A 17,552-nucleotide genomic window follows, 5' to 3' on the forward strand; every position below is an offset into this window, starting at 1 on the left:
GAATGAGGTAAAATCGCACGCAACAAATTTTTTATTGATAAGAAATTTGTATTATTTATTTATTGTATTATTTATATTATGGGCACTACGAAACTTAATAAAAATATATTTATTCAACATTCAAAATGAAAGAATTTGGCAGATAAACATGATGATATGCTTCACGAAGCAAATTATTAAATGAGTAGCGAATTATTACGAAGCGAATTATTAAATGAGAAATTAGAGTTGGGCTACGTTCGAAAATATTACCTGAATGCTCCCATATATTATTTTATCTTTGTGTTTAACATTATCAGATAATAAAATAATATGTATTCTTATTATACTTATATCTTGCTGTTCCATATTTAAATCTTTGCATAAGAGCGATGTCGCTAAAAGTTGGATTAATCCAATTTTTCAATAGTATCGCTGGCGACAAGAAAGAAAGTGGATAATTGAGAGAAAATTCACTCACGTGACCATTTATCGTTGCAACAAGTGACATCATGAAATTGTACCTTAAGCTGTAAAAAATTGATCATACAGTCGAATGCGAAGAAAATAAATGATTGTGATTCGTCCATTCCTTACGGCTTAAGGCTTAAAAATCTATAGTAGATCCGGGGTAACAATTTATGATAGCTATCAACTGTCGATCGTTTTTTCAATTAGACAACTTTTCCCGAAAAGTGGAGGAAATAATGTTGGTACCAACGAAAATCTCTAGACACTACAATTAAATTTTCTATGTATTGATAATAATTATAAATAACAAATCTGTCAGTTTAGACCATTTTTCGGGAAATCTTTTTGACATATGTGATATTCTCTGCTTAAAAAATAAATTTTCTGCTTCAAAAACACAAATTATTTTTTATATAATTCTTATTCCTCGCAAATACTACATAATTTTTGTATAATACCATTACATATTTTTTGTTTTTACAGTTGAGAAATTATTTTGATTATGATATTTATCTACTTTAAAAACACAAATTCTCTGCTTTAAAAACAAATTCTTTACTGTAAAAACGAAAATTATATAGAAAATAATTTGTGTTTCTAAAACAGAGAATTTATTTTAAGACTGAAGAAAAATTACATATGACTATTTTGAACATTACTGAACAGTGCTAACAGTTCATAAAAATTAAAATTATGTCGTTTGAAGATTTTTATTGGTACCAACATTATCTTCTCCATTTTTCGGGAAAATATCGTCTAATCAGTTTTTCAATAGTCACAAGTATGGAGTATAGAGAACAGCAGACCAAATTAGGCATTGAAAAGTATCAAAATCAGATTTCTTCAAATTGATATTGATGGTTCTCGGTAGGCAGCGTTCGAATCGCAAACTCATAGACGCTTATGTATATACAATCGAACACACAACCTAACCTAAAATAGAGACGTTATTCTTTAACATCATGCTCTGATATTAAGGGGCTCCGCACAATAAAAGGAACAGGGAACAAAAAGATTTGTTCGCGTCGCATGCTCCAATATGCTGCAATGTGCTCCTATCATAGCTCCTATTTACTCTAATGCGCTCATTAGAATGAATAGAAACTGTGGCAGGAGCGTATTGAAGCATGTTGGAGCATGCGACGCGAACAAATATAATTCTTCGCGTCGCAAACTCCAACATGCTCCTATCACAACTCCTACTCATTCTATCAAGCACGTTGGAATGAGTAAGAACTATGGTAGGAACATATTACAATATGTTGGAGCATGCGACGCGAACAAACCTCTAGCGAACAGAGAATAAAAATTTCAATCAGAATTTCTATCAGAAATTATGTATTGTGGAATACACAGTTTCTGATAGGTTGAAGTTCTTATTTTCTGTTCCCTATTCCTTTTATTGTATAGCCCCTAACAGAAAAACATAAATTGTCATTAAAACTGCAAAAAATGGAGCATTCTTCAAATTGGTATGACCTACCATGCAAATTATAAATCTGTAAGAACAATGTCATGGAACAAAAGCGACATCTCGATTGAACTAATTCAGATAATCACTTTTGACCACACTTTGACGGCCTCATTCATATAAGTTTGGCCTCCTATTCTCTGTACTCCACAAAAACAATCGATAAACTATTGATTATTTTAAAAACACGAACTTTGAAGCCGGCTGATAAGAATTTGTGTTATTGTTAGATATCAGAATATACTAAAATTCGACTTTAAATTAAATTATTAACTAAATTATTTGAATTAACTCAGATAATAAAACATCCTTGGCGAGAAAAGAAATAAGTGCACAAGTTTTTCTTCAATTGCCATTACATTGCTGTCATCAGGGCAATGATAATTTCGTTTAGGTAATCTAGAGCCATTATGCGGACAACAGTTGTTTGCGTAAATGAGCAGAAATGCTGTAACAAACTTATTATATCATAAATATTGCTATAATTTGTTGAAAATCATTTTTGTAAAATATTTAGTCCACATTTTTGTGATTCGAATAGAATTGGAGCGTCGTAGAACAGTATGCAGTGCTGCCTCCAAAAGGATGCTCAGTAAACGAGAATGGATTAAAATGAATTGAAATGGATTCAGATTTTCAGAAATATTGATTCACGAATGTTAAAATGAATGCTTTTCAATCCTGAATGCATTTTTATTCATTTATAGGAATTGTATGGAGCATATCTCTATGCTTTTCAATCTAAAAATAATATTAAATTTTTCTGTGCACACACACACACACACACACACACGTGCGCGCGCGCGCGCGCGCGCAAAATTGTGAATAATGTTCAATTCAAAATTCTGAATAGGAAATGCAGTTTTTCAATCCAATTGCATCCAATTGAATCTAATTGAATCCAATTGAATCTAGTTAAATCTAAAAAAAAATATTCGCTACTTAAAATATGCATTCGAATAAAAAAAATTTCAATCCATTTTAATCCATTCGTGTTTGCTAGATGCATTGAGTTAAATTTCTCGTTTTTAAAATACGATATAGAATAGAAGACATAGCATTAGAAGATTTTTCAGCTATATTCTAATAAAATAATTTTTTGAAGTGAGTCCCAAGGGGGCTCTAAGATGATGAAAGGCATAATACTTTTTTTGAAATGTTTACCGAGTAAATAAAATCTAATACTTTAATATGTATTTTGTTCTGTATTGTAATTTTATTCATAATAATTAATTTATATCTCTCAATCAAATGAGTAAAATGTCTACAATGAACTCATAAGTCACTTTAAGATATCTTTCAGAGTTCTTTATGAAATACCGCAAAAATGTTTCTTAAAGGATTTTCTTAAAGTTCTCTTTTGAATCGCGCGCGCGATTTTAAGTAGGAAAGCATTGTTAGAGTTTAATCCTTTTTACTACAATAGTTTCTTTTATATTACTGTCAAATTGCTAGCAAATTTGTTTTTTTTTATATAGAATTAATTTTCATGATGTTGTCGTACGATTGTACGACCTAACCTATAAAACTTATCAAAAAGAAGAGGGAAATTGTTTTTCTCCAATTGTGCATAACCATTTGTGGTATATATTGCCGCCAATATCGTAAGCAAAATTGGAAGCCGCTTTCCTAAAAAAAATGACAACTCAGGTGATGCAATTTGTATCAAATTTATAGCAATATGCAAGAAACTTGCTATCTGGGAAGGGCATACAAAACTTAAGATAGTAAAACGTAAGCAATAAAGAAATCAACATGTTTGATTAGCTATATACTTACGTTATGGCTTTACAACTCTATTGTGATTTATCAATTTGTTTACTGCTTACGTTTACTGCTTAAGTTTTTTGTGTGCCACGGCTCTAAATGGAAAATTATTTTATTAAATAAAACAAAATTAACAAAAAAGTTATTAAACAATTTGTTTTACATTCTTAGACAATTTACGATTAGACAAATATTGATATTGATTTAAAAGGAAATTGATAAAAAGGATATAAATAAAAAAATATATTATTTTTTAACTTTACTTATCACATGTATGTATCATATTTTACATTTTCATTAAATTTATGAATTTATTTTTATTTGGAACATGTATTTCTATTACATGAACTTTAACTATTAAGGCATATCCACACAAACTTGCACAGCCGCATAAACATACGCATAGAGAAAATTATTCAATCGCATTTCTTGTATAAAGACTTCCGTAAAATGTGATTGGATAATTTTCTTTATGCATACGTTTATGCAGCTATGTGAGTTTGCATGGATATACCCTTACTTAATTTTATTATTATAAATTTTAAAACATAAATTTTATTCTAATGTATAATAAAATAATATTCTTCTTTAAGTATTAATTAATATTAATAATACCGTTATAATTCGATATTTAACAACCATTTATTATGTATCTTATGAAAAGTAAACAGTGAAAAGTTAAAATTTTTTCGTTTTAGCGAACATCGATGACATAATTTGTCCTGCATCTGAAAAAACATGTTCTGAAGGAAAATATATACACTTACCAATACTTTTTTTGCAACACTTTTTTTTTAAATAGCTTTCGGAATGCAATTTGCTCACCGATTGGTTCTTATTTATAGATCCGTAAGTACAAATCAATCGCTCGACGAGGCTGCATTCCGAAAATCATAAAAAAAAATCTGTTGCAATCTTTTAAGGCCATGGCACATACCTTCCGTATTAATAACCGTAAATAAATAAATAAGGATATATCCACACAAACTTGCATAGCGTATAAACGTATGCATAAAAAAAAATATCTAATCACATTTTACATGCATCTATATAGAAAAAATGCGATTGGATAATTTTCTTTATGCATACGTTTATGTAGCTATACAAGTTGTGTGGATATATACCCTATGACGTGCAGTAAGAATGAGCCAATCACAGTCAAAAATCTTTTGAACTCTTAATTCTAATTGGCTGATACTTATGTTACGTCTTATGTTATGGTTACTATTACAGAAAGTGTGTGTCATGGCCTTTATTGCTCCTGCAGGAATCCAAACGCAGCCTCTGCAGCGCAGACGCAGTAACCAATGAATACATTAGGAGCTTATTGGCTACCACATTTTGCCGCGCGCTAAGTGTTTCCGCGTGCGGAAACTAGTGTGCAGAAGTCATTAGTCGATGAAGGTAGCGATTATGTAACTTTTTCGTTAAAGCGGAAACATGAAAAGTGAAAATTTTTTATATATGTATGTTCGTACATATACACACATATGTACATATAAAGAATTTTCACTTTTCATGTTTCCGCACTAGAGAAAAGTTACATAATCGCTACCCTCACCGACTAACGACTTCTGCATACTAGACGCGAAAATGTTTGCCGTGCAGCAAAATGAGACGCGGTAACCAATGAACACATTAGGAGCTTATTGGCTACCACATTTTGCCGCGCGCCAAGTGTTTCCGCGTGCGGAAACTAGTGTGCAAAAGCCATTAGTCGATGAAAGTAGCGATTATGTAACTTTTTCCTTAGTGCGAAAAAGTGAAAAGTAAAAATTCTTTATATACATATGTGCGTATATGTACGAACATACATAAAAATTTTCATTTTTCACATTTCCGCTTTAGCGAAAAAGTTACATGATCGTTATCCAGGGCTGCGTTCGGATTCCCACCTGTGTGCTCCCCGAATGTATATATCATCTTTGTTGTTTACCGAACGTTAAACAAGGATGACATGACACCCGGGTAGAAAATCGAACGCAGCCCAAGGTATCAATCATGAAACTTTTTTCTTAGGATGAAAAGTGAAAAGTGAAAAATGGTTAAAATTTTCACTTTCCATCCTAGGGATAAAGTTTCATGACTTATACCCGGGGCTCAATTGTATATTTTGAAATAAGTTAAAAATTACAAAAGTAAGCAATGATTACTAGGTATTGACCAATTAAATTATGAATATTTTAGTGAATTTGTTCACTTTTGTAATTTTCACCTCATTTTAAGATACAATCGACCCTCAGAATGTGAAGAAAAATGTGCAAGGAAAGATTTAGTACCAACTTCACGACACAAAACAGGTCGGTATTCATATTTTCATAATCGATTCTTACATTTAAGATTGTCTTAAGTACAGTCTTTAAGATGTCATAAGTCAATCCGGGGACTGCATTAATATTTTTTCAGATAGGGCAAATTATGTCAAATCGTCGATGTTCGCTAAAACAAAAAAATTTTAACTGTTTACTTTTCATAAGATAAAATAACATCTTAAGACATTATATTTAACAGTATTAAAATAAAAATGGACTATAAATATGTCTCATGTTTCGCATTTTATAGTTGTAGTCTTTGAACCTTATAAATAGTTCTAGACAGAGAGGGCAGATTTAGAAAGAGATTGTCCAATTGCACACACAATCCCAGCAAACGAGAATAGATTAAAATGGATTGAAATTTTTTTTCTATCCAAATGCGTATTTTAAATAGTGAATAAGCTTTTTTTTGGATTTAATTGGATTGAAAAATTACATTTCTTATTCAAAATTTTGAATTAAACAGTATTCACATTGCACAGAAAAAGCTAATATTTTTAGATTGAAAAGCATAGAAATATGCTCCATGTAATTCCTACAAATGAAAATCAGAATTGAAAAGCATTCATTTTAATTTTTTTCATTCATTCGTGAATCAATATTTCTGAAAATCTGAATCCATTTCAATTCATTTCAATCCATTCTCATTTGCTGGGTAGTTACATATCCCCTCCAAACTAATTTTATTACATAGATTGAATTATATAAATGTATAAGACATAGTTCATATTCCAGCAACGAGAATGGATTGAAATGGATTAAAATGTATTCACAGACTTTCAGAAATATGGATTCATGAATGTTAAATCTTAAATAAATAATAAATCTTTTTCAATCCTGAATGCATTTTTATTCATTTATAGAAATGGCATGAAGTATATTTCTATACATTTCAATCTAAAAATAATATAATATTATATGTGTGCAACGTGAATATTCTGCTCAATTCAACATTCTGAATAAGAAATGCAGTTTTTTAATCTAATGCAAAAAAGTTTTTTTTTTAAAATATGAATGCTATTTTAATTCAAAATTGAATAGAAAATCTATTGTTCCATTTAAAAATGCGTCAAATGTTACTTTATTCAGAATTTTGAATAAAAAATTTTTCGTTATATTCAACTGAGTTAAAAAAAAGTTATACTAAAAAAACATATCATGAATTCTATTTCATTTAATAGTTAAAAGAAACACAAAAAGAATAAATATATACAATAAATGTTACATAAATGTTACATAAATTATTTATTTTTAGTTAATAAATTAATCGCTTTTATATATATGATACATTTCATATTAATACGTTTCCTTCATATACAGCTAGCGTATATTTTTTTGTATAAAAGATTTAAAATAATAACTATAGAAGTTCATGTAATTACTACTTTAATTAATTTAAAAACTTTTCCATGTATAAAAATTTTTTATATGGAATTCAATCCATTTTTAAGCATTTAAAATATTCGGATAGGTTGAAAATTTCTAATCCATTTCAATCCATTTTTATTTGCTGGAATATTTTTATTAATTTAATATGCAATTTCATTAAATATGAATCATTTATAATATTAATGTAATAATAAAAAATTTAGTAATTTACAATGTCATAATGAACACACTTTAAACATTCATAAAATTGCTAGTCATTAAACTTTTCTCAACAAATCTTGCAACATATCTTGAAATACCAAAATCTTCTTTTGCAAACATTTGTTTCTTTGTCGCATAAGTCTATTTGCACGTTTATTGTAAGTAATACATTTTAGAAACGCTGTCCACTTTTCTTCTGATGAAAAATCTGTTTTTGTGAAGCATTCTGTAGTGTGTTTGGAAGATTTTAAAATTTTTTCATTTATTTTATAATTTCCTAAATTAGGTGATGGAAATTCTCTAAAAAAGTTTTTATTTACAGCATTTGCAAGATATAAAATAAAAAGATTAATTTTTTTCCTTTGTGTTTATCTTACCTCTTTCTATTCAAATCATTTATACCATTTTCAAAATAAATATCAATTTTTTCTTGATTATTTATATAAGTAGCATTCATTTCTTGTTCGGAATTTAAAAAAATAATTAAATCTTCACTTGTGTCTTGAGTCAACTCTAATGCATTATTTGTATTTTCACTGCAAATAAAAGTGTTATTTGAAAGTAAAAATGATTAAAAAATAGATCTGTATTTTGCCATCTAAAACTACATCTAAAACTTTCTATATTGTTTTTATTAAATCTCAAATATATATCTATTTTAATTCAAATACAAGTGTATACTAATTCAGCAAAGAAAAACTTAACATGCAATTAAATTTTAGATGTGACAATTGAATTAGGTATCTACTTTGTAATAAAATCACTGAAATTTATTTTTGTCACAAGAATCTTTTATAAGATAATAGATCTCATGTATCGTCATATATGTGTACGTACTAACCTTTCTTTGATATCAATATTACAGTTGCTTGCACTAATTTCATTTTCTGAATTGTGAAGAATAATATCATTTTCATCTTGAAACATGATTCCAGAATTATTATATAAATTTGCATCAATGTTTTGATATGATAATGTCCCCTTTGTATCTTTTCTAGATAGAAATATGTAAAATAATTTATAGATTTATTATTATAAATTATTTGAACTCTCAATACATATTATTTTTAATTAAAAAAAATCTGGTCTTACTTTTTTTGTAGGGTCATAGAAGGAACTGCAGTATTCTTTAATCTTTTGATTTTTGTATAAGGATTTATGTCATGATAATCATTTTCCGTAAAATGATCACTACAAACTCTGGCTCCTTTGTATGAGAGATTACGGCCAATTATCTGTAACCATTTATTCCTCATTTCTTCGTTCGCTGGTATCCTATAGATGTTACATGTTTAAATATGTTATATATTTTAAAGCTTTTGTCAAAAAAACGTATAAAATTAAGAAAAATTATTTATCAAAAGTTTAGGGATTTATTATCTATACAATTAAATATGCCTACAGCAAAGCTTTTTTTAAAAAATAAATTTTCAATTAGTACATTTCATCGTTATCAACAATCGTTACTATAATTCTTGTAATTAATCGGATTTTTAATTAATTGCTTGATTATCATATTAATACGATTATTCGTTATTACAATCAAATATTAAAGTTTTTGCAGTTACCTGTGAAATGATCGATGTGGTTCCGAAGGAACATTTTCCTTCGAACATATACAACACGATGAAACCATTTCTTCATCAATTTATAAAATTGTAGTATATAAGTATATACTCAGGAGTACCATTTAGAAACAATATTTTTAATAATAAATCAGTTGCTTATTGTTACGTATGTTGGCCGTGTTCCAAATTTACTGCCAACACTGAAAATACGACAGTTTACATTAATAACAATAAACTTATCCATAATCTCGCAAAGTGAATTTCAACTAGCTAGAATTAAAACTTGCCTTGCTGGATAAGTTTACTGCTAATTTTATTTCCATTAGAATACGTGGATCTAAAGCAGTATTCTGATTGGCTCATCGAGTTTTAAGTTCACGTCTTAAGCCCCAGGCATAATGCAAAGGAATAGCGATAGCGATAGAAATAACGACGATAGAAAACACGATTTTAACCTATCAGAAATCAGATACACTGCAGTATAAAAATTCTTTTAGTTTGAAATCGTGTTATTTCTATCGCTATTGTTCTTCCTTCGAATTGTGTCTGAGGCTTTAAAATTACTGTTACAGAAATTTTGTCTGCGGCAGCCCTAAGAAATTGTTGTAAGAATTAACCAGGCTGTAGTCAAAGTCTCGCTACAAATGCTTTAAAGTTAAATGATGGACCAATTAGAAGAAAGAATTTTACAAACTGACCAGTTAAAAAACGCTTCAAAGCGTTTACAACATCGCGTTGGTCTTACCTATAGTCACATATTCTTCTTACATTTAACTTGATTGGTTAATTCTTACAATCATTTACTATGCTTACGACTATTGTAGAATAGGCTTAAGGGAGCGTTTATATTGGCCGTAATCGTATGCCGTATGCCATAACTGTAAGAATTGATCAATTACCTTCGAATATTTTTTTCTTATCGTCAAATGAGAAGAAAATATTTGACTATGATTAATCAATTTTTACAGATTATGGCATACGGTTACGGCTAATATAAACGCTCCCTTATGCTGGAGTCTCAGACGGTGTATTTTGCAAGTATTGCGTAATCGCGTAACCAATCAGAAGCGATCCGTTCCTTTGATTTCGTATTTTATTGGATTTTTTTATGCAGTTACGCAATATGTGATAAATATGTCTCATGGGACTCCAGCATTTATCTTAGATTTATAAAAAATGTGCGTGATTTGTTAAATGTTCTGATTGGTCATTGCAATCACGTGATTAGCAGCAAATGATGATCTTATTTTTGTGTACTAAAAATGGCTGCAAAAATAGATGATTGGTGAATTTCAAGTCTTAAAAACGACGTCATTTTTATACTTCTTGAAGATAATAAAATTACAGTTTACAACACAACCATCTGAAAAGTTAATAAATTAAACTAATAAATTAAAATTAGACTTATTCGACGTGTTTTTGCATGAAATGAAAAAATCTGGCAGAAAAAGTATCGCTCTGCCTCACAAACCGAGATATTAAGTGTTAAAGTTGACAACTATTGAAGTTAAGAAATCTGTCACAGAGGCAAAATGAAGTTTGTATTGTTTTATTAGATTTCGATTTTCTACATGAAACGACTCCTCCCTTCTTTCCTCTGCAGAGAAGCGCACGACTTCTATAATTGTACTGTTGTTGTTGAGATTAGAAAATCTGTAGATAGTAGATAGTAGAGTGTATAGACTATGAGTGCTTATCGGGGTGATTAAGTCCCCAAACAAAAAATAATATATCCTACTCGCTTGGGGCCTAACCGCCTAGAAGTTGTAGCAATGTAGACAGTGGCCTAATTTCCACCGAGGATTTAATCCGGATCAGAATGTAAAAACCAACCAACTACAGTCGAGCATTCCCCTGTCGACTATAACAGGATTAAACCCTCGGTAGACACTGCCCTGAACCAATAAACACTAATCCATACTCCACTGTCTACATGACAGATTAATAATCGTGTTACGTAATAACACTTTAGTCAACTTTAACGCTCAATATCTCGTTTCGCAGAGCAATCCCTTACTCAATAGGGCTTTTTTTATCAGATTCTTTCATTTTATGCAAAAACGCGTTGAATATGCCTAATTTTAATGATTTTTGAGATGGTTATATTAAACTTCATAATTTTGTTATATATAAATGATATGAACTAGGGGCGCGATTCCATAATTTTTAACGATATTTGTCTGTGTCGCTAACTAGCGACATTTGTTGCTTGCGCGACCAAGATGAATCAAAGATCATGGCTATTCTAGAATTACACATACCGATATTGATTGTTATAAGCGACATTCATCGATATAGCTTTAACGATATTTATTGATAATGTACGGACAGATCAAAATGTAAAGAAACATTTATTTCAGCCAATAGCATTACAGCTCTAAAAAAATGTAGGCAGTTTTAAGATATTTAATATACATTCATATATATGTATGACTTATGTATGATTTGTTTTTTTTTCACGATTCTTTCTGCGGTTTACTTCATTTTGCGCGAGCTTATTGAAAGATATAAAAAACGACATAAAATGTACATTACGTGTAATAATGTATACTAATATATTTCGAGTAAAATTTTTTAAAGAATATTTTGGAATGTAGCCTTAAACAACATTAATTCTTTCTCAAATATAAATTACAAATAAGAAAAATTACATATATAATATATGTATATGATGCGCATCTGTTGGATTTTCCATGAGTTTTTCTACACCATGTTTCGAGCTCACTTTCAAACCTCGAGTTTGATCTCCTTATTATTCCGTAAATTAAATAATCATGGACCGCTAATGCTAGCTTCGTTGGTAGTATATAAACTATTAACTATAATGTAATGCATGGTCTACAATGGACAATAGCAGTAATGGATTAAAGAGTAGGCGTAGAAATCGACCAATCATAGTTGAATGTAAGAAAAATAATCAACTATGATTGGTCGATTTTTATGCCTATTCTTTAATCCCTTACTGTCCATTATAGAATGGGCTTTACTCTCTCTTACGACAGTCTTACTGCATTGTAGAATGGGCTTAAAGCTTATTCTAGAATAGTCGTAAGCGTTATTATAAGCGGTTGTAGTTGTAAGAATTGAGCAATCAAGTCGAATATGAGGAGAATATTTGACTGTGATCAATTCTTACAACTACTTACAACTACGTTTACGACTATTATAGAATAGGCTAGATATTCGCAAAGTTCTCATAATCGATGTATTTCTCTGATTGGCTGGAGGAATTCTTAGTAGCTGCCATATTGAATTTACTATCAATATACTCAACATCGACTCCTGTCGACTGCTGTGAAATCATGTTAAATCTATTTATATTACGTCTATAGTTCGTGTCTGGACGGCGGTTTTGGAAGCGTCTTCTAAATTGAGGTTATGATTATACGTAAACCGCAAGGTCACAAAAATAAATGTTCATGTATAGTTGTCACATGGGCAAAATAGTCTTGCCATTTCATTGAGTTCTTTTTGTAAGAGAACTAAAACGATTAGGTAAGTGTTTGTGGATACAAAAATTATGTTCAAGACATAATTGTTGCATGTATTGTCAATACACATTGCTGTGTAACATTTGCATACTACTATTACTGCCATCAAGAATTCAAGAAAATATTGGGTTTCCAGTAAGAACACAGTCAGACACTGTGTAACACAGTGAATCGTTTCATCCTTATTTAATATAGGCAAATAAGAATGTAATGATTCATTATGTCACACTGTCTGAGACTGCGTCCTTGCTGGAAAGTATCCATTATCAACAATTAAAATATTATATATAATATGTTTCTTATGTCACAAATATTATTTTTGAAGGAACTCACTGATTTTCCAAGATGTCAGGCGGTATGTTGTATGGTGGAGATGAAATAGGAGCATTGGTTTTTGACTTGGGTCATCATTCCTTGAGAGTGGGCTATGCTCAGGAAGATACTCCAAAGGCAGAAATTCCAGCTGTTGTTGGAATAGGAGAAGACTCCAATGGCACAGCCACTAAGGTTGAACCTATGGATATCGATGATAAAAAGCCTGACAATAATATTACGCAAAATGGGACCAAATATTATATTGATACCACCATTCTTCATGTTCCAAGGAAGAATACAGAGATTGCAAGTTATATGAAAGATGGTATGATTGAAGATTGGGATCATTTTGAAAAGGTAAATGAATAGTATTTTATGTGATTTTTAAGATTTATGATATCTGTATATTTTTATTTATTGAAACCTTGATCATACATTTGTTAGGTTTTAGATTACACATATTCAAAAATAATTCAGTCCGATGCCGAATATCATCCTGTATTATTTTCTGAATCGCCATGGAATGTGCGTAGCAAAAGGGAAAAATTAACCGAGCTAATGTTTGAAAAATATAATGTACCAGCTTATTTTCTCGTAAAAAATGCAGTTTTGGCTGCGTTTGCCAATGGTAGAGCAACTGGTATTGTCGTCGATAGTGGTGCCACACATACATCTGCGGTACCTGTACAAGATGGATTTGTGTTGACACAAGCCATTGGTAAATCACCCCTTGGTGGAGACTATATAAGTATGCAGTGCAGACAGTTTTTACAAGTATGCAGATATTACTTATGTTTATTAATACGTCTTCCAAATCTGTTAGTCTTGTGTATTTTTTTTGAAATGAATAGGATAACGATATCGACTTGTCTCCTCCTTATATGGTGGGTAGTAAAGAAGTAGTTAAAGATCATGATAAACCACGATGGATTAAAAAGAAAGGTTTGCCTGAAGTTACCAAGTCTTGGCATAATTATATGGTAAAGAAGGTGGTTCAGGATTTCCAAGCCACAGTTCTTCAGGTATCAGAAACACCATATGATGAGAAGATTGTTTCTACGATTCCTGCAGTTCAGTATGAATTCCCGACTGGTTATCATCAGGTATATATTTTATGTAATGTCTATAACTTTGTACACACACAAACTTTAAAATAAGATAATAAAAAATAATTATTTTAAGGATTTTGGAAGTGAGAGATTTCGAATACCAGAGGCATTATTTGATCCTAGTATAGTACAAATGCGTGGAGGTATGGTCGGTAATACTATGTTGGGAGTAGGGCATATTGTCACAACTAGTGTTGGCATGTGCGACGTTGATGTACGACCAGCACTATATGGAAGTGTTGTAGTAACTGGTGGCAATTCGTTTATTCAGGTAGAATTTTAATAAATAGAGAACTAGCAAATGTTTTCCTTCTTCCATATATTGATAAATTACTATGCATTTATAGGGTTTCCCGGAACGTTTGAATAGAGATTTGTCTATGAGAATACCCTCTAGCATGCGACTTAAATTGATCAGTGCGAATGGATGTGCAGAAAGAAGATTTGGAGCATGGATTGGTGGTTCGATATTAGCGTCGATTGGTACTTTCCAACAAATGTGGATCTCCAGTCAAGAATATGAAGAAAGCGGAAAAAGTCAAGTAGAAAGGAAATGTCCTTAAAACACAATAGCTCCTCATATGTTTCGTATTAGTGTCAGTGTTTGTATAAACATCCGAAGAGTGAGTACAACTTTTGAAAGAGGGAACTCTACATTCTATATTAATTTGTATCATTTAATACAATTATAATGCATAAAGCACGTTAGATTAAAGCACTTTTAAATAACATCTTTTTATAACATATTATGATGACAAATATATTCCTGACGATGGAATTAAATATCTGCTAGTATATATGGATAATGTATTCTAACTGTAAATTACACATTGTTCCAAATTATAAACAGATGACATATAAGAAAATCGATCTTTATTTATTACTGATATGTGCTGCGAGCACAAATGACGAAATTTTGTAAATCATAAGATTTTTTTTATAAAAAACTCACATGCCATAGCAAATTGTCATGGAAATAAATTTGTTGTTTTTTCGATTTCACACGTCCTTGCATTTGCACAATGTCCTCGGTCTTGTTTCACTACCAATAATATTATATGCATCATATTGAAATTGTAAGTTCCAACTCCACTTGTATGTCCAAATGTCGCTACGAGAGCGAGATGGAGTATACGTTCACCCGGAAGCTATAATTATCCTTTGTGACATATACATGTATTGGAAATAATAAATAAGTATAAGGTACAAAAGTACAAAGGAAACCATCTGTCTCTTAAAATGCCTTATTAGTGGTTAACCAAGGAAATAACACATCCTTTACTAAGTGAAGAAACAAATTGAAGGGAAAGTCTTTAATACTTTGTCTTTGTGCCTTCAATAATGAAAGACAGTGGATCTTACAAATTAGCTAGTTCAACTTCATTAAGTATGAAATATTAATAAATAGAAGACAATTATAAAGCCTATATTTCATATTTGTCTCTAGATAGATGTTTCCTGTAGAGTTTATTAATTGGAATTCGTTAGTGATCGGTAACGTCTACTAATTGCTTGTGTAAAATTATAAAAAAAACTTAATTAACAAGATATAGAATGCTAACTATTCAAAACTAATAATACGCTTTGAAATATCGAAAAACTTATAATATTTATTCGTAAATTTGTCTTTTATATGATCTCTATATCTATCAGCATAGATCTGATACGTATAAAATTCGTGCTTGTCATCTCTTCCAAAATATCATTTTTTATTATTGTATATCCTTTTAATGAAACTAACATGGATATCAATAATTATGTATTTATTAACAGAAAGGTTTTAAAATTTGTTGGCCTTTATCCAACGAATATCATGAGATATATCATATGTTGTATGTGTATGATTACCATTGTTATACCACAAGGATTGCAAATTTATCAAAATTGGCAAGATCTGTCTACTGTATTGGAAACGAGGTACATGATCACAAATCCCCAACATTGACACAAAGCGGGCAGTTATATTACAATTTTGTTATGTTTTAAGAAAAACTTAAATAATTCTATTTCTTTTATTTTTATAGTTCAGTATTGCTCACTATTTTACTTGCTATATTAAAATCGTTAGTTTGGATAAGCAATAGAAGAAAAATGGATCCTTTTATCAAATATATGTTAACCGATTATTGGAATATATTGACAACATATATTTCGGAGAAACACACAGATGCAATGTAAATAAATGTTTTTTTTTTATTATAAATGCATAAGTGCATCTACGGATTCACATATACTTCATTGTTACTCACTTACAGATACGTGAAGAAAGGATATTTATATACTAAAGGCTATTTATTTTTGATTTGTAATTCTTTAATGTTCTTCTTTAGTCTACCTATAATTGAAATAGTTATTGCTGTGATTAAAGGCACTAACAATAATACTATAAAGCATTTTCCGTTTTTAGCTTTGTATCCAGAATATTATTATAATTTTCCGATGTATGAGGTAAGATCCTTATTTTCAGGTGCTCGTCAAAACTGTGATTGTAATATTCGTACATATTCTCATTTATGTAGATTACTTATTTCTCGCAAATGATAGCGACAAGCTTATGTGGTCTTATTATTCTGGGAACTGATACTTTGATTGCAACAGCGTTGTTTCACACATGTGGCCATTTCAAAGTACTTAAAAAAAAAATTAAAGATATTAGCACTTTGCAAATTGATTTCGTTAGTATTTATTTGAGAAAATTCATATTTTAGCGTATTATTATTAAATTAATTGGATATTATTTTATTCTTATAAACATATTAAATTTTTTTTATTTAGATACAACATACATATCTCGAAGAAAATACGATGCAAAAAATTAAATTACATATAATAGACATTATTAAACATCATTACACGATTCTCTGGTAATAATTTTAAATATGTATTTGTAATATATATACATACACACACACACACACACACACACACACACACACACACACACACACACACACACATATACATACACATATACACACATGAAAAATGTCGAAATTTTGTATCTAGGTTTTGCGATTATATGGAAACAGTTTTTAGCCCAATGTTATTTCTGCAAACGTTAGCTAGCAGTCTCATAATATGTCTAGTAGGTTTTCAAATTGCGACTGCAAACATAACTGCAAGTACAATCTCCAAGTCGATTAAATACATCTCATATTTAATCATGGCACTTTTTCAATTGCTGCTCTTTTGTATACCTGGTGATGCTTTGATATATGAGGTAAAATAAAATTAGCATCTCATTGAAAAAGATATATAGCGACTTCGTTCCGTTTTATGTGTGATCTACCCTTTTATCATTCTTTAATATTTGATGAACAATGAAGATAAAATGATATATCATGCGTAAAACGGAACGCACCTTTACATACATATGTAAGTGCATATAGATAAATATATGCATACTTACATACATACTTATACATAATGTGTGTATATACACACATATATATATATATATATATATATATAATTTT

General features: G+C 30.0%; 2 protein-coding genes across 3 annotated transcripts; one reads left to right on the forward strand and one right to left on the reverse strand.

Moving 5' to 3' along the window:
- Positions 1–6,067: 6,067 nt before the first annotated feature.
- On the reverse strand, positions 6,068–9,370 carry LOC108692388. 2 transcript variants are annotated; one of them, XM_018200614.1, is made up of 5 exons: positions 9,162–9,370; positions 8,686–8,868; positions 8,435–8,587; positions 7,971–8,129; positions 6,068–6,127 (listed from the first exon to the last, which is right to left on the reverse strand). In XM_018200614.1, the coding sequence occupies exons 1-5, from the start codon at positions 9,227–9,229 to the stop codon at positions 6,091–6,093; spliced, it is 600 nt and encodes a 199-aa protein (XP_018056103.1). In that variant the 5' UTR covers positions 9,230–9,370; the 3' UTR covers positions 6,068–6,090. The 2 variants fall into 2 exon arrangements, with proteins under 2 accessions (XP_018056103.1, XP_018056102.1); XM_018200613.1 differs by lacking the exon at positions 6,068–6,127 and adding an exon at positions 7,650–7,893.
- Positions 9,371–12,498: 3,128 nt separating this feature from the next.
- Positions 12,499–14,843, forward strand: LOC108692364 (actin-like protein 6B). The gene is made up of 6 exons (XM_018200582.1): positions 12,499–12,656; positions 12,978–13,324; positions 13,412–13,741; positions 13,819–14,070; positions 14,150–14,347; positions 14,424–14,843. Exons 2-6 carry the CDS (start codon positions 12,998–13,000, stop codon positions 14,637–14,639), a joined length of 1,323 nt encoding a protein of 440 aa, XP_018056071.1. The 5' UTR covers positions 12,499–12,656; positions 12,978–12,997; the 3' UTR covers positions 14,640–14,843.
- The last annotated feature ends 2,709 nt before the right edge of the window (positions 14,844–17,552 follow it).

This window comes from Atta colombica, unplaced genomic scaffold (genome assembly GCF_001594045.1).
Source record: "Atta colombica isolate Treedump-2 unplaced genomic scaffold, Acol1.0 scaffold7, whole genome shotgun sequence".
NCBI classification, from domain to species: domain Eukaryota; kingdom Metazoa; phylum Arthropoda; class Insecta; order Hymenoptera; family Formicidae; genus Atta; species Atta colombica.